Source organism: Cygnus olor, chromosome 8 (genome assembly GCF_009769625.2).
Source record: "Cygnus olor isolate bCygOlo1 chromosome 8, bCygOlo1.pri.v2, whole genome shotgun sequence".
Taxonomy (NCBI): domain Eukaryota; kingdom Metazoa; phylum Chordata; class Aves; order Anseriformes; family Anatidae; genus Cygnus; species Cygnus olor.
This window is the reverse complement of record NC_049176.1, coordinates 29,950,514-29,973,626: the sequence shown is the minus strand read 5'-3', so window position 1 is coordinate 29,973,626 and position 23,113 is coordinate 29,950,514. Positions and strand designations below refer to the sequence as shown.

The window sequence follows — 23,113 nt, the reverse complement described above, 5'->3', positions numbered from 1 at the left end:
CCAGCACTGTAGGGCCGAGCACCATAGGGCCCAGTTCCATAGGGCCCAGCTCCGTAGGGCCCAGCTCTGTAGGGCCCAGCTTTGCAGGGCCCAGCTTTGTAAGGCCCAGCTCTGTAGGGCCCAGCTCCATAGAGTCCAGCTCCATAGGGCCCAGCATCATAGGGCCCAGCACCATAAGGCCCAGCACCATAGGGCCCAGCACCATAGGGCCCAGCTCCGTAGGGCCCAGCACCATAGGGCCCAGCTCCGTAGGGCCCAGCTCCGTAGGGCCCAGCACCTTGGCCCAGTGGCCAGCTGAGGACGAGCAGCTGACAAGCAGGGAGATCACATGGAGTGAGATAAATGCCTGAGGAGGCTCAGAGCTCATGTCGTGCTGCCTTTAGGTTTTCTCCATGTTACCCCGTTAGGGTGTTGGTGTGGGACCCAGTTGGGGTGGGCGGTGCTGGATGGGTGCAGTGCGCGCAGATGCAGCCTGGCCCCCGGTTCCCCTTCCCGCTGCTTTTGATCTGCATCTGTGCAAACAGGATGGGTTGCTGGGCTAGAAAAGTATAAATAAAACATAAAAAAAAAAAAGGAACCCAGCACAATAACACATTCAGAAGGGAAAAAAAAAAAAGACGGGGAAAAAAAAGGAAAAAAGGAAAAAAGAGGGAAAAGGGAGGGAAAAAAAGGACGAAAAGAAAAAAAAAGAGGAAAAGAAAAAAAAAGTGCGTTTCTGTCCTGCTCCCCCCGGCCCCCCCCGGTGCCCGCCCCCGGCCCGCCCCGCTCCGCCCCCCCCGCGCCCGGGGCCGCCCGCAGGAGGCAGCGGGGCCGCGGCACGGCCGCTGCCAGGTAGGGCCGGGGCCGGGGGGGGGGGGTTAGGGGGGCGATCGGGGGGTCGTGGTCCCGGGGGGGCCGTGTTTGGGGCCGGGGAGGGGCGGGGAGAAGTGCCTGGGGTACTTTTTGGGGGCGCGCAGGGGGATGCGCAGCGCGCGGGGATGCTGCCGGGGGGTGTTGGGGTGCGGGGGGGGGGGGGGCCTCCGGTGTCCTCCAGCCTCTCCCCGTTCCCCACAGCAACTCCTGGCACCGTAACTCCTGGCTGCCTCCGGTTCCACGAGCCTCCTGTCCCGCGGGGCTTGGCCGTAGGTCCGGTACCGCCGCAGGCATCGCATCCTTGGGGGGGCCGAGAGCGGGGTCCCGCTCGTTGCACCCCACAGCGAGCGGAGGCACGGGCACAGCCTCCCCGCAGCGACCACCCCAGCACTCGCTTCGGGGTGCTCAGCTCGCCGAGACGCCTGGCTCCCACCGCCGAGCGTGAGCAGGGCGCTGCCGTGCGGGGCTGGACCGCGGTTGGGTCACTGAGGTCCGTGTGGCAGAGGCCAGGCGCTCAGATCCCCCAAGTGCCTCGGGCAGGCATGAGGTGGTGGCAGCAAGAGGGTGGAATGACTGCAAGAGCCACGCGAGTGGGCTCGAGGCGGTCGGCAGCGGCCCCGCGTGATGTGCACCTCCCCAGGGGCGCTCCCGCACGGGGCTGTCTCCGGTGCCTCCGTTCAGGACACGCAGACATAACCCTCAGCACACAGCTATGGGACATGGCACTGCTGGGAAGCGTTTCCTTTGTCCGCCGGCTAACCCAGAAATAAAATATTTAGCTCCGAGTGAAAGGTTGAGCATCCGAAACTCCATCACGCGCAGCGCAGGGACTGCAGCAGAGGGCAGGGCGAAGGGCAGCCCCGGGGGAAATACCAGCGTCCGCCTTTGCGCCCGTTTCGTAGTGCTCCCAGTGTCTCGCGTTCGATTTGGGATGGACTTGGCGGAAAAATCTGATCTCTTCCTCGAAACGGCAACTCAGAGGGGGGAGCCCGTGCCCTCAGGTCCGTGATTGATTAGCTGTCGCTTTGGCTGTAATACTTCAGAAATAAATACATCTGCCAGAATGACAGCCTGAGTGATGAGCAGCTCGCTGCATGAGAATTTGTGGTTGAGGAGCGATCAGGTGGCGGATAAATTAAAATAATCCTGAAACCGGAATACGAAAGCGAGTGAGCCTGCCTGGTGCTGTGCTCACGGGGGCCCTCCCATTCCCCGCTCTGAGAGTTTCCAAATTATTTGTGAACAGAAACAGCAGCAACAAACCCCACAGCTGGGAGAACCTGGGCCATGCCCTGCTGCTTCGGCCGTGGAGGTTTTGTACAGATTCCCCCTGGCACGTTGCGGTGCCGGGGATGCTCCTGGCTCACAGCACGTCTTTGTGGCTCTGGGTCCAAAGCAAAGGGATCGGCCAGCCCCCAGGGACGAGGGGCAGGGACTCGCCCCGCACACCACCCGATTTTGGCACCCGAGCGATGCTGGGAGCAGCGAGGTGCAGGTTTCGGTCGGTCCTGAAGAACACGTGAGCCTGGCTGGGGCGCGGGAGCGAGGAGTCCCAGCTCCAACTTTTTGCATGCGGCCGTCTCCGAGACAAAGCAACGGGGAGGAACCAGATGCAGAGAGCTCCTTCTTAATCCATATTTATTTTAGGCCTCGGTGGAATTAATGTTTCCGGAGTCTGCAAGTCCTACGCATCTGAGGTTTCACATGAAAACGAAGCTGGACCAAGTTATTACGATAATACGCTGCCAAAATGAAGGGTTGCTGGAGTCAGAAATGTGAAACATGGGGTGGCTCCGGTCTTCTGAATTAGCTTGGTTTAAATCTATAATTTCAGCCCATTCCTCCACTGAACATGAGCCTCAGCACCAGCGAGGGGAGCGGCAGTGTGAGCTGGGACAAAAATCTCAGCGCAGAGCCCCGACTGCTGCCCCCCTGCCCACCGGCACTGCGGGGCGGTGGCACGTCCGTCCCCTGCTGCCCCCATCAGCCTGCAGAGGGGTTTCCAGTGGCCGGGGTCCTGTGTAGCTGCAGAAAGGGTTTTAAGACTGCTCTGGGTTTAATCACCCTGAAGCTGATGGGACGTGCTGATGGAGGGACCTTTATCAGCGCCAGCCACAACAGAGCCCGGCTCCACAGCTCGCTTTGGGCAACCACAAGCGCGCTTTTTTTTTTGAGCTTTCTCAGGCTGTGGGGTTAGGAAGTGTTATTTATGTATCGCTGCGGGTTTGTCCAGTTCCACAAACGCAGAGTTTTCATCTCTGACTAAGCACCGAGGGGAGCGGACGCAGCAGGGCACCCTCCCTTCCCTTCCTCCTCCACCAAATTTGGGGGGCACCAAATCCTGGCCAAGCCGAGGACAGCCCCTGCTGTCATTGAGTCGCTGCCAGCTTCTCTGACCCCATGGATGGCCACACCTGGTAACAGGGCAGCGAAGGACGACATGTCCCCGGTCAAGGAGAAGGAAATCAGCAGCTTGGGCAGGGCCAGAAGCCTCCAAAGTGGGGGGATTGAGGCAGAAAGAGGAAACATGAGAAATGAGAAACTTCCGAATTTCTTTGCCTTCTGACTTTGGAGCGCTTTGGATTCATGTTTTCAGGTGGTTTTCTTTTTTTTTTGGGGGGGGGTTACCTGGCTCTGGGAAAGGAGACCTCAAGGAGAATGCCACAGGTTCAAGGAACGTGATAAAACCATGAGAACAGACCAAAGCCTTTCTGAGACCGTAGCTGGAGCGAGCTGAAGGTCAGCTAACAGAGGTTATCAGAGCAGGGGATGGATGTGATCATTTTCCCCTGCCAGTGAGCCATAAAAGAGGGGGAGCCGGGACATCTGATACTCCCCGTCTCGTCCTGAACCGTCCCTAATGGACGTGCTGGCAGGGAGCTCGCTGCTGTTATTAAACAGCAATAAGCAGCTTAATAAAATCGGGATATCCGCACCTTCAGCGCGCTGTTTGACAGGACGCCTGGGGCGGCCGTTTGAGTGCCGCCGGACTCAGAGGGCTGCACAGTTACCCTGGAAGCGATCGGGATGTTCAGTAAGTGGTGCTGGGCGAATTATTTGGCTGCCAGCATTCCTGCAGGCACGTCCATCGCTGCTTCTGTTGTGAGTCCCTCCAAGCGGGGGCACGGGGACCTTCACAAGCCACCTTCTGGCCGCTGAGGCTGCAAATGGCTTACACTGGAATCCTGCTTTCTCGCCCTTTGTGCGACCCTTTTTAATTACACCAACAAGCGAGGCAAGCCAGGCCTTCAGACTGCTTACATTTAGTTAGTCCCACGGAGTTTTCAGACTTGTATTTCTCCACCTGGAAGGAAACTCCTTCCCGTGCCGGAGCTCCCACCCGTGCGGGTGCCCCCGGCCGACTGGCAGCGCGCCGCTTTTCCTCCCGTGTGGTGAAACCGAACTGAAAATCCCTCCGGGAGCAATTCCCCGGGAGGGAGGCCGTGTCCGTGCTCGGTGTGCCCGCCAGGCGCTGTGCAACCCCGCAGACCGCCTGGGTGCAGCGCTTCCCGGCGGTGCCGAGCGGTCGCAGAGCTCCCCGCCGCAGCATCCGGCACCCCGGGGCTGCGGCGGGCCCGGCGGGGACGGGGAGGGACCGGGGGGTGTTTCGGGGACGTCTGGTTCCTGTCGTCCGCGGGAGCAGCCTGCGGAGCAAACCCCGTAACGTGAGGCAGCAGCGGTTTGAGACCGCCGTCCCCTGTCCTGAGTGAGCACAAGGTGAGAAGCGGCCGAGCGCGGCACGCGGGAGCCCTCTGGGTGTCCGAACACACGACAGCCCCACGCTCGCTCTGGCGGGGCTGTCGGGACCATGGCCCGGGAGAAATGCTCCCATCTCCTGTTCTGAGCAACGTACTCAGCAGGATGGCGCATGCAAGCAGGCAGGGCTGGGTGCCCTAGGTCCATCAAGTGCCAGTCCGTCGTTAATTCATTTGCATTTTTGACTCCGTTCAGTCGCAGTTGCCGCTTACATATGGGGATGCAGGCCTGAAGACCTCCAGTCCCATGGGGATTGAATCTGGCAGAAAACGTAGGTCTGATGTGTGTGACTGCAACGAGGAAATGCTACAAACCAAAGTTTCTTGCTAGGTTTTTTCAGTGGAAAAAAAACAATTCTATGAGTGTTACTTTAAAGTCGGTGCCGTACAGAAATGCGTTTATTTTTCCGTCCTGCTGCTCTGTATGGTGAAACCCCCGTCAATATGCTCAGAAAAGATGTGCAAGTGTAACTAAACCAGAGGAATCCGCCCCAAAATACTTGCAGAAAGCACTCGACAAGCCAGCGTGCTCCGAAGCTCGCTTTGACCCATGGGTGCTGACGGTGGCGGCGTGGGAAGGACGGCGCTTGGCAGGCTCCGGGGCTTGTCCCGCGGTTCTTCAGTACAAGTTAACCCGTCCGTGCCTCGGGCAGCGCTCGCGAGGCCGCGCTGCTTCCGTTTCTGCACGTTTCCTGGCTGTTTGGCTTCCTGCAAAGGCAGAGCTCTGCTTTTCTTGAAGCTGCGGCTGGCAAAGTCCCACTTTGCAGTCGCGTAAGAACAAGCAGACGGAGCGCCGGCAGCGCTGCCTTGCAGTGCCTCCAGGCATTTTCCCTGCTCACACGACTGCTTTGGTTACACTGTGTTATGCCCTAGGGAAGGGCGCTGGCCCCGCTTCGTGCTGCCAGTCCTTGGCGAAAGCCAGCACGTGGAGCAGCCCCGCTCCGAGCATCCTCCGTCCCGGCCCGTTCGCACCCTGGGTCCACGTGGGTGCGGGCACAGCTGGCATCAGCGGGCACTGCTGCCCGAAACTCCGCCTTGGAAAGCGCCAAGCTTGGGGAACTTCAGAGCAGAAGCTGACTTTATTTCTCTGTTGCCAGCCTGGGGGTGCCAGCAATTCTGCAAAGCCCTACAGAAACCCCGGGGCAGGAGCTGTGGGATGTGCACTGTCACGAGCAGGCAAAAGCACGCCGTGTCTGCCCTGTGGGCTGGCTCCCCACCCGAAATCTAAGCTGGCACCAGTACCCCCGATGCAAAAGGGTGGCTTGGTTCGTCTGGCCCCGGCAGCACGGGGCTGTGCCCCTGCCTCCCTGCAGCAGGGCAGCCGCCGCTCGCCCCGTCCTGCTCCGGTCGGCAGTGCCTGGGAGCGGGGCTGCAGCAGGACTGATCGCAACGCCGAGCCCGCTGCGGCTGCTAATCGAGAGGCTGCCTTTTAATTGTGGCAGCTGCTTGCGTTTCCGCGCCCGGCGCCGAGCAGAATAACTAATGCCTGCAGCCTGCGAAGCGCAGCCGGCGGAGAGCCAGCCCGGGGCGCAGCCTGCAGCATCAGGTATAATAGGAGGGGTTTCGTTAATAATTGACCTTTTTATACATTATTTTTCCTGATAAGGGGGACAAGCCGGTGGTAGCCCAAGCACCACTCGGTGTTTTTGTGGAACAGATAAACGCGCCGTGAAAAGTGGCTAATTTGGTGCAGCAGGCTCGAGCTGTCCTCAGGAAGGTCATGCGAGATCGATGCGCTGGCTTGCTGGAAAATTAATCCCTCTTTTGTGCTCCTTGTCGTAAACTTGTATTTGCTTTTCCAGCAAGGTCACCGGTCAGCTGACCAACTTTCTAACAACTGGAGCCGCGCGGCTGCGGCACGGCGCGCTCAGCCGCTGCCTGCAGCGCGGGGACGGAGCCCTCGGAGGGCGGCACGCGTGGTAGGGGCAGCACGAGCAGGTAACGGGACATTCTCCTTCTGCAACAAGGTGCGAACGCCGGTTGCTGCAGTGCAGGAGAAAACGACAAGCAGAGCTAAAAAAAAAAAAAAAATGTTGTGTTAGAGCTAATGAGGCTGTGTTAATGCGCTGCTCAGCGGGGGTGAGTTATCTGCTTGCTGTAGTCGCAGGGTTAAATGGTTCTCATTTCAAACCACCAGCAAGATGCTCACAGCGAATGAAATCTGTATCTATTCGTCTCTGCGGGTCAGTTAATTTGCTCTGTAAATCTTGCAGGCTGCGATGCTGCTCTCGTCTCTGCTGGCACGGGGGGTGGGGGCTGAACAGCGAGGGAAGGGTGCAGGGGAAGGAAGGGTTAAATGTGGCTGCAAAGAAGCAGCATCAGGCACGGCTGTGTAAAAGGCAGCGCACTGCCACTGCGAGCGGCTGCCCGCAGCAATGAGATGCCTTCGGTCAGTGCTGTTGCCTTCTTGATTTCCCTTTTTGTGTATATATTTGTGCTGCCTTGAGAAAGGGAACACCACTCATACCTGGGCTGGCCGTCCCCGCTGCCTTTCTGCCCAGTAAAGCTGAAATTCAGCGCTGCAGCGTGTGCGATGCTGCCTGCCCGGAGAGCAAAGCGGTGTCCTTCAGGGGGAGAGCCAGCAAAACCCAAAACCTGGCCCAGGCTCAGCGGAGCAGGATGGAGACTTACTAGAAAGTGCTGTCCTTCCTCGAGTCTTGGCCAGCCCCTCCTGCTGGATGGGTGGCGGTGAGGACGAGCGCTCCCAGAGCCAAGGGGGTGAGGAGAGTGGGTGAGGACACCGCCGTGCATGAGGACGCATCCATGCACGAGGATATCACCATGCACGAGGACATTGCCATGCACCAGGACAGGTACCGAGTGCACCCATGAGGGCCAAGGTGCTGCTGCTGCTGCTCCTGGATGGCTCAAGGGGGACACAGGAGCACCAACGAGCTGGCCGGGGATGCTCCACATCCTGTTATGAGGCGATTTTGGAGTAGATCGGTCAAAAGAGAAAAGTCGTAGCAGCAATTTGGACTGCAGAGTTGGGACCCAGCCAGTTCATAAAGGAACCAATTAGGTGTAATTATCTAGATATTAAGAAGCGTCCTATTGCTTGGCTTTTTTTTTTTCCCCTCCCTCTAAGTAAACGACCTAGAGGAGTGAAATGTGGCTGGTCGGACCATAGCTGGGATTCCTAATCGCTCCGTAATTGACTGTAATCAGAAAACTTAAAAAAAACAACATTTGAGGAAGAGGTTAGTGCTCGTTTTGGCGCCTGCTATTTATTGGCAGGAGACAGAAGACGTTGCCTTTCACAGCGAAAGCGCCGTTAATTCAGGAACGCACCGGGTGTCTGTCGGTCCGCGCGGCGCTGGCTCCACGGGGCAGGAGGTGCCGGCCCCGGAGGTGTTCCCGAGAGCGCTGGTGGTCTCCTTGCCTTGGGGACCCTCCGAACTTTCCATTTGGGCCATAAACTGGCCATGAACTTGTCTGGCGTAAGGACAGAACTGATGGTTCCTCTGACAGGTTCTGATCTCTCCAAGCATCCATCCCACGCTAACAACGCAGCGGGATGTGACGGCGTTTTCCCGGCTGGTCGCCGTTGTAGTTAAAACATCATTAAAACACATTGCAGTTAAAAAGTCATTTCAGTGCTTCCAGAAGAGAATAACAGCAGCACCTCTGTGCTCTGTATACCCTTACCCATTTACCTCGCCGTTTCCATCAGAAGAAAGCTACAAAAGGAGTTACAAAATGCAAAAAAGATCATGTAAGAAAAAGAGAATTGGGAAGACGCAGGCTGGAGAAGGCCAGCAAGGCAGAGCTTCTCCTGGGATGGGGAATGAGCCAGAGGTCTTGAAAGACAGTTCCAAACCAGGAAAACGAACGAGACCGGGGCCAGACACGTGCGGCATCAGGTGAAGCGAGGGGCAAAGGCAGCCTGAGCCCATTTATGGGGAGCCCGGGAAGGTTGGCCAAATGCTAGAGGTTATGGAGGCAGAACACGAAAAGCAGAAAATGAATTCAGACCCTGCGAGTTTGGTCAGTGAGGTGAATGTGAGCGGGGCTCTGAAATGAGCAGCCCCGGCGACCTTCCCAGCTGCCTGGCCAGCCTGGCGTGGGCTGGGGGCCGCGTGGCCCTGCCCTGCCATTCCCCTGGGGCCAGGGATGCACTTGGACAAGAAGCTTTCCGGCTGCTGGGAGACCGTCGCTGGCCTGGAACCGTGTTAGATGCTCGAAGGAAAATCTCCAACAGAAAAACTCACTTTTTGCCCCGTAGCAGGAATAAAGGCAGATCTCCACCTGAAGATCCTCCCTGATGGGAGCGTAATTTGTCTGTGTTTCAGTGCAATGTGGTGAGGTCTCAAGCTCTTTTTTTTAAATTTTGTTATAACATTACTTTAAATTTTTGGTTGTTAAGCATTTCTTTTTAAGATGGCAATCCAGTCACTTCTGTGTGTCGTTTATGTCCCTTGCTGTTTTCAGAGGAGATGATATTTTATGTAGGGTATCTGTTGCAGACTACATCCAGCTTACAGCAATCAGCAAAGAGCCCCTGTGCCATCTCTCAAACCCAACAGAAATTCTCCTGAACACCTCTCCATTCTCTTTCACAGTGAAAACCACCCATAATGCAGGGATATTTCATCAGAAGGAGCTCCCTGGGATGTGGCTGTGAGTGGTTCCCGCTGGCGAAGGAGCTATTGATTCGAGCACGCTCGGAAGTGCTGAGCAGGCACAGCCGGGCTGCAGAGCACAGGAAGCGAGGGGGGTCCTGTGAAGAAGTGGAAGGCTTTAAGGATGGATTAAGTTCAGATGATGGGGCTTTTTTACATTAAAATTGTTTCTTTTTTTCAAGGGCGAACCAGCTCATCTGCCGCAGCTTGTCAGAGGATGGGGCACTGACAGCCTGACCAGACCACATCATGGAGAAGACAGATGGTACGGCCGTCATGGGATGTTTGTTTCCTCGTTTGTTTCTTGAAAAACCCACACCAAAAAAAAAAAAAAAAGCCCGGAAGTAATTTTCTTACCAGAAATACCGTAGATTAACTGTTTTCTGTAGATGCACACTAGGGCCAGGAGTGTCAAAGCGGAACTTGTCGTGGTCATTTCCCTCCTGCTCTGAACACCTAGTTAATTCATGTTGTTTTTGATCTAGCAGCTTTCCAAAATTCAATCTTTTTTCTTTTCCCCGTGGTTGTTTCAGCAACCGGCCAGCCGCCCCAGCCCGACGGGGACGGGCAGCAGCCCCGAAGCCTCCCCTACTCCGTGGAGACGCCGTACGGCTTCCACCTGGACCTGGACTTCCTGAAGTACGTGGACGACATTGAGAAAGGGAACACCATCAGGAGGGTCCACATCCACCGCAAAGCCAAGCAGCCGAAATTCAGCACGCTGCCCCGAAACTTCAGCCTGCCCGAGAACGGCTCCCGCGGGTATGCGGCCACTGCTGGCCCAGGCTGGCTGGCCACCTCGTGCCGCGCACAGCGCAAGGCTTCGCTGGGGGCGGAGGAGACGCCGCGGTCCCCCGTGCCCGGCGAGGAGCCCAGCTACCGCAGGAAAGCCCTCCTGGCCGAGACGTGGCGGCACGCCGAGCTGGTGCGCTGTGAGGACGAGCTCCAGGGGCGGCCGCAGCTGCTGCGAGCCTCCAGCATGCCCGCGGCGCTGCCGCCCGGCCAGCCCCTGGCTGGGGATGGGTGCGGGCTGTGTCCCCTCCGGTCACCCTCCCAGCCTGGTGACAATGAGAGCTGCCCTGAAAGCACGTTTCGTCCCGCGCTGCGTTCACCCAACGGCATCACCTCGAGCCTGCCCCAGGACTCGTTCCTGCAGCAGCAGGAGCAGCCAGGGAAAGGCAGCCCCGTGCGGGAGGGCTGGCACGGGGAGGTCCCCAAGGAGAGGGCACCCACACAGCCCCCATGGCAAGGCCAGCACGCCGCAGTGCAGCAGCTGCAGGTGGTGGTGGAGAGCGGGGCCGAGGAGGGCGATGCTGCCGACGCGGTGTCAGCCTCGCCGGGTGCCCCCCAGCTCGCAGAGGGAAGCGTGAGCCTTGGGAGAGTGGAGGAAAGCATAAGTGAAATCGCTCCAAATGTGCTGAAGAAAGATGAATACGGGGGTGCCCGCACTCAAGAGGATGAAGAGGAGGGAGGAGATGCAGGCGAGCCTGGTGGGATCGCCGCTCTGAAGCAGCAGATTGCCGCGCTGGAGGAGCAGCTGAGCAAGAAGAAAGAAGAGCTGGAGCAGATTAGAGCAGTGTTGGAGCAGCAGGATCATGAGATCAAGGAAAAGGAGAAGAGCATCAAGTTACTGGCCAGCTCCAAAGCCCAGCTGGAAGAGCAGCTGTGCCGGGAGAACACGCAAGTGGCCACGGCACCGTCTGGGCAGCGCAGCAGCACGTTGCAGTACTACGATGCTGCGGTGAACACCGAACCCTCACACGTGAATGGCTCCAAGGAAGCCCATGACAAGGGTGTGAATGTAAATATCCCCCTCTCCACCAAATCCATCGGGTGCGGTGTGCACAGAGCGGACAACATGAACTCACGGGTGGTGGAGGTGAGTGCTCAGGGAGAGCAGGGATGGGCAGGTGGTGGCACAGAGGGACCTGGACATTTTGCTGAGCTCACAGAGACCGAAGCTGACCTGGGGCCTGGCCTTCATGCCCCGTGCTTAACTGAGCTGAAGATTGACGAGCAATTCAGCGATGACAACCAAAACCAGAGAAATAACTACGATACCCAGAGTCTCGCTGCTCATGCAGCGACTGCGGCAAGCTATCGAGCAACAAAAACTGACTCAAACACAGGCAAAACCAAGGCAGGCTTCGATGAAGACAAAACTGAAGATGGGATGGAAGATGACGGTCACCCTGACCACAAAGATTTCCCTGCTGTTGACCCCATAGGCCAATATGTAAAGAAAATCCAGGAGCTGCTGCAGGAGCAGTGGATGTGTTTGGAGCATGGCTACCCCGAGCTAGCAAGCGCTATCAAACAGCCGGCCTCCAAGCTCAGCTCCATCCAGAACCAATTAGTTAATTCCTTAAACTCGTTGCTGTCTGCCTACTCTACGCAGAGGCCAGCAGATAAGGAGAATTCGAACACGCACTATCAACAGTTGGGTAAATAACATTGGCATAGGTTTCAACGTGTCCGGGCTGAATCTCTCCCCATTTAATGGAGCGTCAGGCAGGTGCAATGCAGTGGAGCTCAGAGGTGTAACAAGTATGCAAGAGATCAGAAATAGCCCCTCCTAAAAATGTGTGTTTGAGGAAGGCAAATCTCCTCTCTTCATAAGCCATGTGACCTTAAAATAAATAAATTAAAAAGCAAACAAAAACGTGTAAAAGCTGATAAAAGCTGTGACTCAGTCATACAAAGGATCACTTCCAAAAGTGGCCATCCTTGTGGCTGTTCCATCAAATAACCCCGCTTGCCATTTTTCTCAACTGGACACCTCAATTTGCAAGCATGCAGGGATCAGATGCTCTGGGGTAAATCAGGAGTTCACCAGAAACAGAACCAGTTCAAGCTAACTGAGCAGCTAGGCTGGGAACAGACCTGTCCCAGTCACACAGCTGTTCAAATAGAATAATTTTAGCTTTATAAAGCTGAGAATCCAAAACTGAAGGCTCCCTGTTCACTGTCAGAAGGACCTCACAAATAGCTGTGACCTGTAACAGCAATACATAGTGAGACGATTCAAACTCCGATGGAAAGATTCATCCATATAGTATTATGGGCGGGGCTGTAACATAAATATTGGGAGAAAAATATTACAAGAGTAAAGCCTACTTATATTCGCAGAACACATATATAATTCCCAGTCACTTTCTATTCCCAGCCACTTGAAGATGTTTGAGACCTGTACTTTTAAGGTGTCAAGGCAGATTCAGATTGTGGCCAGTTGTATCAGCTTTTTTGCAAGGTGTAAAAGGAATCTTGTAAGATGAAGTACTAAGATGCTTACGGTTATGATTTGTAGTTTGTTGCTACAGGTTGGGAATAATCATTGATAATTACAGCACATCTGCTTAATTAATCTGTTATTTTGTATTTTGCTAGAAATCTCTCCAACCACAAGTCTTAAATCTATCATGAAAAAGAAAGGTTATGGTTTCCATGCAGGAGGCAATGGGACCAAAAAGAATCTTCAGTTTGTTGGGGTAAATGGTGGGTAAGCATCCGCTGAGAAGATAAAACTGCCTTTTAACATGTAACGTCCTCTGTATCGCTGAAGAAGTCATTCTTTTTCTCCTCTTTTCCTCTCCAAACCTCTTGATTAAAAGGCCATTTGAAATGGAGCCTCTTTTATCCCTTCTTTAACCTGATAACCTGTAAGTAACCCTGTAGAAAAGACCAGGATGTTGGTGTTTTCAGGGCACTCAGAGACACCTCTGGGGACCGATACTCTGCACACCAATCTTTTCGGGCTTCATCCAAAACCCAGCTGGGTCCATGGGACGATGCCCACTAACTTGGGTGGGTTTGGAGGAGGTCTGCATTGCCTGGGTGGGTACGCTGCCACTAACCTACCCCTGCACTCCAGCAACGGCCAACAAAAGTTGGTTCTGGGAGAGAGAAAAAATGATTTCAGTAAACGAGGAATTGTCCTGGGGTGAAGGAGATCTGTATTTTAGTTTGTGCTCCAATAAGCAGTTCCCTGTGTATCCAGTACCGAATTCGCTTCGGCCTTTGAGCTAACCGGATCCAACAACATGTGCTGTAGATGCAGCTCTGATTGCAGCACGGGCACCTCTTCTACCAAGAAACACTTGTGCTGGCATTGGAGAGGGCAGAAATTTCACTTTCCCTTTGCTGAGCACACAGCTATGTGTGCAAGTTTAAATGCTGGTTTCTGCTCACAGGTACTTCCCCACCCAGTTTCCAGCTCAGTGGCTATTGCTCTTGGCTTCATCAGGTTTTACTCACTCTCGTTGAGTAGAGCTTCTACTAACAGTCACTGAAATGTAGGGGTAAAATGTGTAGTAAGTAGAGGAATCCTGACAAGTTTGAGAAGGATCCATCAGAGTTAAATGTTCTGTCTCATGGAATATACTATTGTTATTAATACTTTTGGACAATTATATGAGAGATGTCTCTAGCAGGGCTACTTGAAAGGTGGACTCAAGTCCCTGCTGGAGGAGCAAGCAAGGTTTTTGCCTAGTGGTCCTCAAGTTTGCCACCCCCAAACATGCCACCTGCCCATATTTCTGGTGGTGGGTGGGTGGCATGGAGCCCTTGCCTGGCCATGGTGGGGCTGGTGTGGTGGCCATCCCTTCAAACCAACCAAGCAGTCCCTGAAGTAACCTTGCCTGCTGCTAATTAACTGCATCTATTGTGCTCCTGCTGCCTTAAGAAGACAAAAAAAGACTAACCCCAGGTTTGGCTGTGGCTCTAACCTTCTAACTTGTGTATCACACCGGGCTTCATCCAAGGCCCATTGGAGTCAGGGGGTGTCTTCAATGAGTCTTGGTCAGGCCCTGTGGTTGCCGATGGGAGAGGAGTGAGTAACATGTGGTGTCCTCAAATAGCTACGAAACGACTTCAAGCGAAGACACAAGTTGCGAAGACAGCCCATCGGAGGGGGACGCAGAGAGCGAGACTGAGAGAAGAGCTGGTGGTTTGGAGCCCACACAGGAGGAAGGTGGAGGTGAAAGCAAGGGGGCTTCATCAGGCACCTCCTCGGAGGAGAGACGTGAAGATGATGACCTGGAGGAGCCTGTGGCAGAAGCAACGCCTGGCACTGAGCACAAGGCTGACAGGTAACCAGGAAGCCAAGGAGTGAGCGTGCTTTCCATGGCATTTCTAAACCCCCAGGAGGTATGGCACTTTGTCTGGTCACTCCTGCAGGGCTGGGGATGGTGCTTCATGTCCTCAGTGGAAAGGCAGTTGTTGGCTTCTGGAGACACGGGAAAAGGCTTTTAAAGAGCTAAATATTTTCTGAGTTACTACACAATCTAGTGGGGATTGATTCAGGCCCAACAGTTGATTGTGGAAAAGGCGGAGTGAGTCATATTTGGTGAGAATTAGCTCATTTCTCCCTCCTCAAGTAAACTTTCTAAGTCAAGTGCTTTGCAGATTCAGGGATAAAATTTCTTTTTCCAGCTTAAAGATTCTTGTAAAAGATGAATTTCGTACAGATATGAGACTCTGGACTTAAAGACTTTAAAAAGTGCTTGGCTTTGTATCTAAAATCTGATTCAGGTCAATGGGACAACCTGTGTCCCTAAAGTTAAGTGCTTAAATAAGCGTTTAAAGTATTCTGACCTAAACTGCACATTATCCTTCCTGCCTCAATGCCACTTGCAAGTTCTGCTTCATGTTGGGCTTACAAAAGTATTTTCCCTCTAGATGCAAACCCTCTGAAGATTTCCTTGCTGACTGCCAGCTGCTCAGCCAGCACCTCTCGGAAATAAGGACCACAAGCGACAAGCATCTGGTATAGATATTTTTCAATCAAATTTCAAATGCAGTTCCCACTCTCTGTTATGTTTAATTAATAAGATTATCCTAACGGTGCATTACAGGCTGTGCCCTACCATGCCATGGACAGCTTGGTAAGGAGATGGGACAGGATAACCTCTGAGTTGGTTTAGAATAGCCAAAAAGAAAGGAAAAGGGGGAAAAAAAAAAAAAAAAGAAGAAGAAGAAGATGAAAGCTTTCTCTGATTACTCATTCATGTTACCACAGGAAATTCCTTTCCCCCTTAAGTTATAACAGCAATCACAAAACCACAAGCTAAATACTGGCTGGAGGATGCCAGAGCATAGGACAAAGTGGTGCAGGGCGAGGAGCCGGGGCAGCGGCAGGTTTGCAGGATGACAACCCCTCTGCTCTGCTGGGAAGGGATTTTTAGCACCATGCTTCCAAATCCACTCACAGCACCATTTTCTCCCCCATTTTTCTCCATCTGGACAGCAAGCAATTTGCCCCTCTGAGAAGTGATGGCACTGGCAGTACACACAGTTACAGGGAGACTCCCCGTGACTAATTGGTTCCAGTGGCTGCTCATTAAGCTTTAACATATTTTGGACTTTATTTTTTTTAAGGGTGGTTCTCTCATGAGGTGCTTTGCTGTATCAGGTGGAGAAGGAGACTGTCCGGAGCCTGGTCTGTGCCATGTGGGGTGCAGGCCCCAAACTGCGGCCTGGCTGCTCCTGGGGCAGGACAGCCCTGATCCGCCCCTGGAGGGCCAGTGGTCACCGTGGATTTCAGGTGGTGGAGCAATTTTTGGGTGTTTTATTGCTGTTATTTTGATAAAAGGAATTAATTTAAGAGCTAGGCTGGGTCACAGGTAGGTGCTTCACCACACAGTCAGCACGTGAGACACCAGGGCAGGCGGGGAGCGGGTGTTGGCTCGCCCAGAGCCTGGGGGTAAGGTGACGGTGGCATTTGCAGCGGCATGTCCTCAGCACCGTCTGCCAGGAGTGGTTCCGGGTGTCGAGTCGCAAGTCCTCCAGCCCCGAGGCGGTCGCAGCCTACCTCCAGGCGCTGGGGGCCATCCAGCCGCAGCTCCTGGAGGCGGTGGTCAACCTGGCTGACAGGAACGGCAACACAGCTCTTCACTACAGCGTCTCCCACTCCAACTTCCCGATTGCAAAGCTCCTGCTGGACACAGGTAGGAGCAGCAGCGCTCTGCTTGGCAATGGCTTTTGTTGGCTACGGGTGTGGAGGACATTTTGTGTTGCTCTCACTGGCAGGGCATGGTCCCACTGGGCCTGACCGTGGTGGGCAGAGCCAGGTAGCGGGGTCCATCGACACATGGCAAATGGTGAATGAGGTCTCAGGTCCCCCCGGGGAGTCCAGTCAGGAGCAAAGGGAGGTGGGCTGGGGACCAACTACAACCTACATGCCCGGGAGCCTTCCAGCAGACAAGCATGGGGCCATCCATGGTCTGTCCAGGAGATGTGCGTGAGCTGGAGACCAGCACCCTCCTGCATAGCTCATGGGTGTGTGTGAGGGTCCCAGCTGAGGCCCATCAAGAGCATTAAGGCTCATTAGTGTTGAGGGCTTTGGAAATGGCTCAGGGTTGCTGTGGGCAAGGGGAACGGATGGGATGGTTGCACTGCTTGGTCCCTCCAGGGGCTCCCCCAGCATCTTGTAGCAGCCAGTGCCATGTTGTGGCTTGGAGCTGGGGGCTCAGACCCGAGTGTAACAAAGCCCGCAGCATTGCAGGAAAATTGCATTTTAAACTATTGAACTTTCAGCTCGCATTGCAAAGAAAGAGACTTTCAGCTGAGAGTGTACTGGGGGAAAAAAAATGTATGCGCTTTCAGAAAGAATAGAGACACTTTGGCCTCTTTTCATGGGCAAGACAATCCGTTAAATGTTAGGGAAATGGCATATTATCATACACATCTATGTGCCCATTGTTGTCACAGGCTTGCTGGCTTGTTGTCACAGGAGCTTGCCCTGACCCAAAACACGGGAAACAGCGTGCTTCTGGAGAGCATGTGCCAGTGGGATCCTTGTAGCTGGAAATAGGCCCTTCAATTTGAAAAAAAATAATAAATAAAGTCCTTGAGAACAGCACGAGAAAGGCCTCAGAGTAAAAACTGCATTTTGCTGTGAAATTCATCCATGTCTTCAGTGATTAGCTGTGGAGATATCTGGTGGTCAGACTGCCAGCATAAGAGCCTCGCCTGGAAATTAAACAGATTAAAAACCAGGCCTGAAATCCCAGAGTATAAAACACTCTAAGATTTTTGGTGCCGAGAGGCTCAGCAGAGAGTGCTCCTTGTTGGGACACTCTTGGTGGCAATGCACACGATGGTGCTGAGCTCCCAAATCCCCTGTGGATGTGCCAGCCACCAGGACAGAGCTTAGAAAATACTTCCAGAGCTCCTCTGAGCCAGCAGTGCTAAACCCCAGTGATGAGCAAAGCGTGGCAAGATGAGGTGTGCAGCGCCCTTAGGTGACCTTCACCTTTCTGCTGCTCCCTCCTTTGAGGAGGTAAAACAAACAGCTCCACACCTGGTGGGTGCCCAGGGCATAAATTATCCACTATCATTTTTGTTTTAGGCTATAATTTGGTCATCAAAGTTAATTGAGTTGACCTCAGGAATTATAATTAAATGTAGCAACATACATAAAGGTCGTTTAATGCTGTGCTCACAAGACCCTTAATGAATGGATATGCAATGCAGATAAGGCTCAATCCTGTATAACTATGAAAATTGCTGCTGACCGAGCTTCGGTTCTCGGTCGGATCCTTCCCCCCCAGTGCAGGCAACACTGCTGGCCTTGCGGCCACAGCCACCTTCCCCTTCCACGCCGCACATCGCATGTCTCCCTTTTGCTCTCCCTTCCCTCGGCTCCCTCCTCTGGGTGGTTCCTGGCGGGGCTGAACCCTGCTTGTCCCCGCTGTGCCCCCCCTGCCAGGGGTCTGCCGCCTGGACCTGCTGAACCGAGCGGGCTACACGGCCGTGATGCTCACCCCACTGGCGGCTGCTGAGACGGGCGAGGATATGGCCGTGGTGATGAGGCTGCTGAAGGAGGGGGACGTCAACGTGCGAGCCGCCCAGGTGTGTGGGGTGCAGGGGGTCTGCAGGGCTCGCGCGGTTGGCAAAAATGTTCCCAAACCAAAGCCGGCCGAGCTCCTGCTCGTTTGTTTACGACCACAATGGCCAAATTCCTGTTGTTCCCACAGTCGGCTGGGCTGGAAGGAGAGCCAGGAGGTTTGGCCGGAGGAGGTGGCCCTGGGAGATGTTTGCTGAGGGTTTGGTGAAATCTGAGTGGGTGGGCAGCGCAGGGGGCGGGTGCGGCATAAATTCAGACTGTGGCTGAGCAAAACACGCTAGTGAGGGAATAACCCCCCTCAACATCGTGTCCCCAGGCACATCTCCGGGGGGGTGTAATTCCAGTGGCTTGTACTGCATGAACCGCAGGCTGAGGCTCAGAGGTAGATGTTGGGTAGGAGTTGCTGTTTCCCAAAAATTACGAAAGCAACCCCAGCGAAATTGCTCAGTGGCCACCCCACAGCTCCCTGCGAAGTGAGGTGAGAGCTAGATAAATATTAAGAAACAAACAAACAAAAAAAAAGGTTGAAAATTTTGCAAAATAGTTTTCTGGAGCTAGAAATTTAACATCTGCAGAAGCGGTACCAGGTTCAGGGTGGACCTCAGGTACGGGAGCTGGGCCTGCTTTCCTGGCAGGCGGCCATTTTGTTGTAGAGTCACACCTTTGGGTCTCAGCAGTGGCAATGCCTTCATCCAGCTCTGTTTTCAAACAGCCCTAAAAGTTAGTCTAGATCCAAGGTGAAGCGTCCAGTGGGGTGAGGGGGACCCGTGGCTGGGACAAGCTGGGAGCTGGCTGATTTTTTGCTGCTGCAAAGAGCCTCGGTGCAGCTGTGCTGCTAACAAGGAGAGGTGTGTTGCCAGTACCTCTGACAGCCCCAGTGTTATTTAACAGTAGTATGGAATAATATACAATAACGTGCAATTATAACAACATGTAACAATACTGTAACAATACATGGTATGCAATAAGAATATGCACGCTTATAATATAAATACCATAGGCTGTATGCAATAACATGCACTGCTATTATATATGCAACAGGAATGTGTGTTATAATAATATATATGTGGTAATAACAGGCGATATTGTTATATATGCAGTAGGAATATGCACTGTTATAACACCTGTGTGAGCGGGCAGGCAATAGGCATGGGGCAAGTGGTGCTGAGCTGCGGGTGCGTTCACAGGGAGGCCAGACCGCCCTCATGCTGGGGGTGAGCCACGAGCGGGAGGACATGGTGCGGGCCCTGCTGTCCTGCCAGGCCGACGTCAACCTGCAGGACGAGCAGGGCACCACGGCGCTGATGGTGGCCTGCCGGCAGGGCAACGCCGACATGGTCAGGCTGCTGCTGGCCCAGCCCGGCTGCCAGCTCGCGCTGACGGACAAGGTGAGGCGCGCGCGGCCCCCGGCACAGCCTCAGTGCCTCACGTCGGGAGGGCTCATGTGGGTTTGACATCCTAAGTGATACGTTTTAAGTGGGAAACGACAATTTCAGCCCACTTTCTACTGAGGGCACTGCTTTTAGCGGCATGCCCCTGGCTGGGGCACAGCAGCACCTCACATCCCAGCCAGAGCCCTGGGGCAAGGGGCCCAGCCTGGCGCAGTGCCCTCAGAACAGCCCCAGGGCCGCATCACTTGTGGGCTGATTATTTTGGTTGTGCTGATTGATTTTGGCCGGGGTTAATTGACTTTGGGTGGGCCGCAGCCACACGGGTTGCCCATCTTGAGTGCTGCCCACCTGTCCTTCCCTTAGGACGGAGACTCGGCGCTGTCCCTCGCCCAGAGGAGCGCTCGCGGGGACATCGCCGCGCTGCTGCGTCGCGCCCAGCACGGCCCCAGCGCCTCCGCCTGACGCCGAGCGAGGAGGAGGAGGTCAGGACGGAGAGGCTCGGCCTCACGGCACTGAGGGTCTTGCAGCACACGGGGGTTGATGACCCGCAGCCATGCCTGGAGCCTAATTCTCCTCATTAACCTGCTTGTGTAGCCTTAGCCATGCCTGTTGCCACAAGTGGCTCAAATGGTGGTTTGGAGAGTTCGATTTCCAGATTGCCTTGTGTTAATGCTCACCGTGCTCTGCTCTCCGCACGGCTCCGGCGGCCGAATTGAAGGAGGAAAGCCCATTAGAAAGCAACACTTAGTCGTGGTAGCCTTAGGTGGCGGCTGGCCTTTTAATCAAGCACTTACCTGTATCGCATTTAACTTGTAAGTTTGTGTCCTAATATTTATTATTAGCTCTTCCCCATGTAGAAGGTGGCGGTGATTAGTCAGTGTAGGTAACAACAAACACGAGCTGGATGGATTATGGGAGACATAAAATCCCGTTCATGTTTGCTCATGCGGGCCTGATGTAAGAATTAAAAATTAATGCTGTAGGAAAATATTTGAGTACAGCAGACCCAAACACACAGACATTGTTTTGCCTGGATTCATAATAACCATATGGCTCTAATTTTTTTCTAATTAAGCTCGAGCCGACAGGGAAACGTCACCCATCGGCATGCACGGAGCCTGGGCGCAGTGTGAGGAGCAGCGATCCCAGCCAGGTCCCTGCTGGCATCACCCAGCAGCTGCGTGGGGCGACACAGTGATGAGCGGGCAAACAGCCGCGCCGTGCCGTGCTTCCCCTCGCCCTGGGCTGCTGGGTGCCCACCTCAGCCCAGGAGGTGGGGTTGGATGGAGGGGTCTGGTCCAGCCTCACCCCCGCTAACACGTAGGGCAGGCTTTTTTCTTAAATCCTGCTGACAGAGAGCGAGGGAGGGCTCAGCCCCTGCCTTCCAACCAGCTCCACGCTGCCGTGGGTCTCTGCATGTCGCAGTGCTGTGTCATGGTGCCATGTCATGTCGCGGCGCCGTGTCGTGGGTCAGCACCCGCTGGATGCTCCCTGTAGGGCCTGGCTGTGGTCACTGGCCCCTAGCTGACAGCACATAGTACAGCTCCCTGACGGTGGATCTCCTCTGCTGAAAGCAGATCTTCTTTCAGCTGACATCTAGTGTCTGCTCCATTCTCTCTGCTTCCATCATTTTTTTAAGGAAGAAGCGCTCGCCACGCAGAACGTCCATTTGCCTTTTTTTACCCCATCCTCAGTGGAGTTACCTTCTTCCTGTATGAATAAACCCGAGTTAAACTTCACCTGTGGTTGCTCCTGTACCTGTTACCCTCGGGGCAGCACTCGCCGGGTGTGAGGCAGAAGGGATGGACAGACGTACAGGCAGACCTCCAAAAGCAAAAGGGCCGAGAAGGGAGCCCCTGGCGCACTGCACATACACACACTTCATTAAATCTCTCACTTTTCAGTGTCTTCAGGCACAGACAGTTTTTTTTTTTTTCCTTTACCTTTTTCATTTACCCTATTTACCTTCCTGGGCGCTGAGCACCCATTGCCCCTCCATGCAGCTTTACCACTGGCCCCAGCCGCAAACAAAAAGCCGCAATCCCCATTTCGTGACCATTTCCACCCAATTTTCCCTGTGGCTCTGGTGCTGAGGGTGCGGGAGGGATCCAGCACTGACCCCATTGCCCCCCAGCGGGAGCTGAAGTTCCCGGCTTCCAGTGAGGAACGTGGGAGAACCTCCGCAGGGGAGCGGGGTCGCTTTGGAAGAGCTGCCTGCCTGCAGGACCCCTCGGGACGCCGAGCTCACCCCCGCACAATTTGGGGACAGAACACCTGATTTGAGGCGTGCTGTGGCTCTGCGCCGAGGAGACGCAGTGGTTGCAGCCTTTCCCCTGCCTCCCCTCTTCCCTCGCATTTCTGTCCCCGCAGCCCGGGCTTCTCAACGCATGCAGCCCCCGGATGTTTATTTTCATTCCTCGGCCTCATATTTCCTCCTTTCCCCTCAAACTTTCTCCCCGGGGGATTTCTCAGCCTGCGGGACGCTCCCAGGGCAGGAGCAGCCCAGGTGCTACGTAAAATAAGGCAAAACTCATAAAAGCAGCATGCGACCCGGGGGGGCCCTTGGAGCAGCTCCAATTTGGAAAATCATCCCCAGGATCTCAATGTCACAAAGCACCCGAGAGCCAGCCCAAATTTCTGTATTTTGATAGCATGGTGGAAATCGAACTAAATATAGCCAAGCAAAAACACATCCCCAGCACGAGCTCTGAGCAGTACAAATGGAGACAATTAAGTCACAGCAAGGAAAGAAATTAATCTAATGATCTTCACAGGCTCACCAGCGAGCCCGATTAGCTCCAAAGGGGAAGAATGGTGAGAAACTCAACTGCACGTGCTTTTTCCACTCTCCTTACGGTCATTTCGAGCGTGTCCCTTCCCTTGGTGGCACGCAGGGGCGCAGGGAACCCAACGGCCCCATCTGGAGCATCTCCACGGCCGTGGGAACCGCGTCGCTCCGCGCAGTCCTCAGCGTCGCAGTAGGGATGAAACTGGGATGGCTGCCAAGGATTTGCTGTTTTTTCCTCTTGCTCATGGATAACCTTCACAGGAAGCCCTCTGGCACACAGACTTTGTCCCCCAGCCCCACGAGCACGATCCCGTCAGGAGTCCTGGGGGCACCAGGGCTGTCCATCCGTGCACTAGGCATGGAGCGGGTGAGTGGCAGTACGGGATGGGGAAACGCCAGGGGGGCAACAAAGCCCCCCGGGGGCTCGGGGACCAACGCATGGGGCTGCCAGGGCTCCTGCTGGGGTTGTGAGGCGACATCCAAGCCTGTGGGGGGCTGGTGGAGGTGGGAGGCCCCCGCACCGCCGTGACATCAGCCCCGAGATATGCGAGGAATGGAATCGCCCCGGCAAAGCGCGGCCGCTGCGACCAACTCAGGCTCCGTTCGTCCCGCGGGGGCACCGACACTGCTTGCTATCGCCTCGAGACCGTAAATTGCAGGAAAGGGGGTGAAATGATTGCAGTAATTTGCTAACATTGTCCAGGCTGCCTGAAACGTTGTGGTTGGCTGTTGTTAGAGGTTAGCTCATTTCTGGTGCTGCGCCCGCCAGCTCTCCACCTCCCTCCTGGCACAGGCAGCATGGGGCGAGGGCGGCCTCCGGCCCCCAAAAGGGGCCCGGGCAGCTCGGGGAGCGCCGAGCA

The 23,113-nt window shown here is 54.8% G+C and overlaps 1 protein-coding gene across 5 annotated transcripts; it reads left to right on the top strand.

The window, feature by feature from the left end:
* Positions 1-766: 766 nt before the first annotated feature.
* KANK4 (KN motif and ankyrin repeat domains 4) lies at positions 767-21,204 on the top strand. Of its 5 annotated transcripts, none has more exons than XM_040565863.1 (10): positions 767-831; positions 9,412-9,494; positions 9,763-11,673; positions 12,617-12,728; positions 14,086-14,316; positions 14,906-14,993; positions 15,954-16,173; positions 17,937-18,079; positions 19,262-19,462; positions 19,829-21,204. In XM_040565863.1, exons 2-10 carry the CDS (start codon positions 9,479-9,481, stop codon positions 19,925-19,927), a joined length of 3,021 nt encoding a protein of 1,006 aa, XP_040421797.1. In that variant the 5' UTR covers positions 767-831; positions 9,412-9,478; the 3' UTR covers positions 19,928-21,204. The 5 variants fall into 5 exon arrangements, with proteins under 5 accessions (XP_040421797.1, XP_040421801.1, XP_040421800.1 ...); XM_040565867.1 differs by lacking the exon at positions 767-831 and adding an exon at positions 2,521-3,448; XM_040565866.1 differs by lacking the exon at positions 767-831 and adding an exon at positions 4,475-4,569.
* The last annotated feature ends 1,909 nt before the right edge of the window (positions 21,205-23,113 follow it).

Excerpts from the sequence above, each read along its gene's own strand:
- KANK4 (XM_040565863.1), top strand. Across the intron at positions 18,080-19,261 it reads TCAACGTGCGAGCCGCCCAG|GGAGGCCAGACCGCCCTCAT; the intron begins GTGTGTGGGGTG and ends GTGCGTTCACAG. Across the intron at positions 19,463-19,828 it reads AGCTCGCGCTGACGGACAAG|GACGGAGACTCGGCGCTGTC; the intron begins GTGAGGCGCGCG and ends TCCTTCCCTTAG.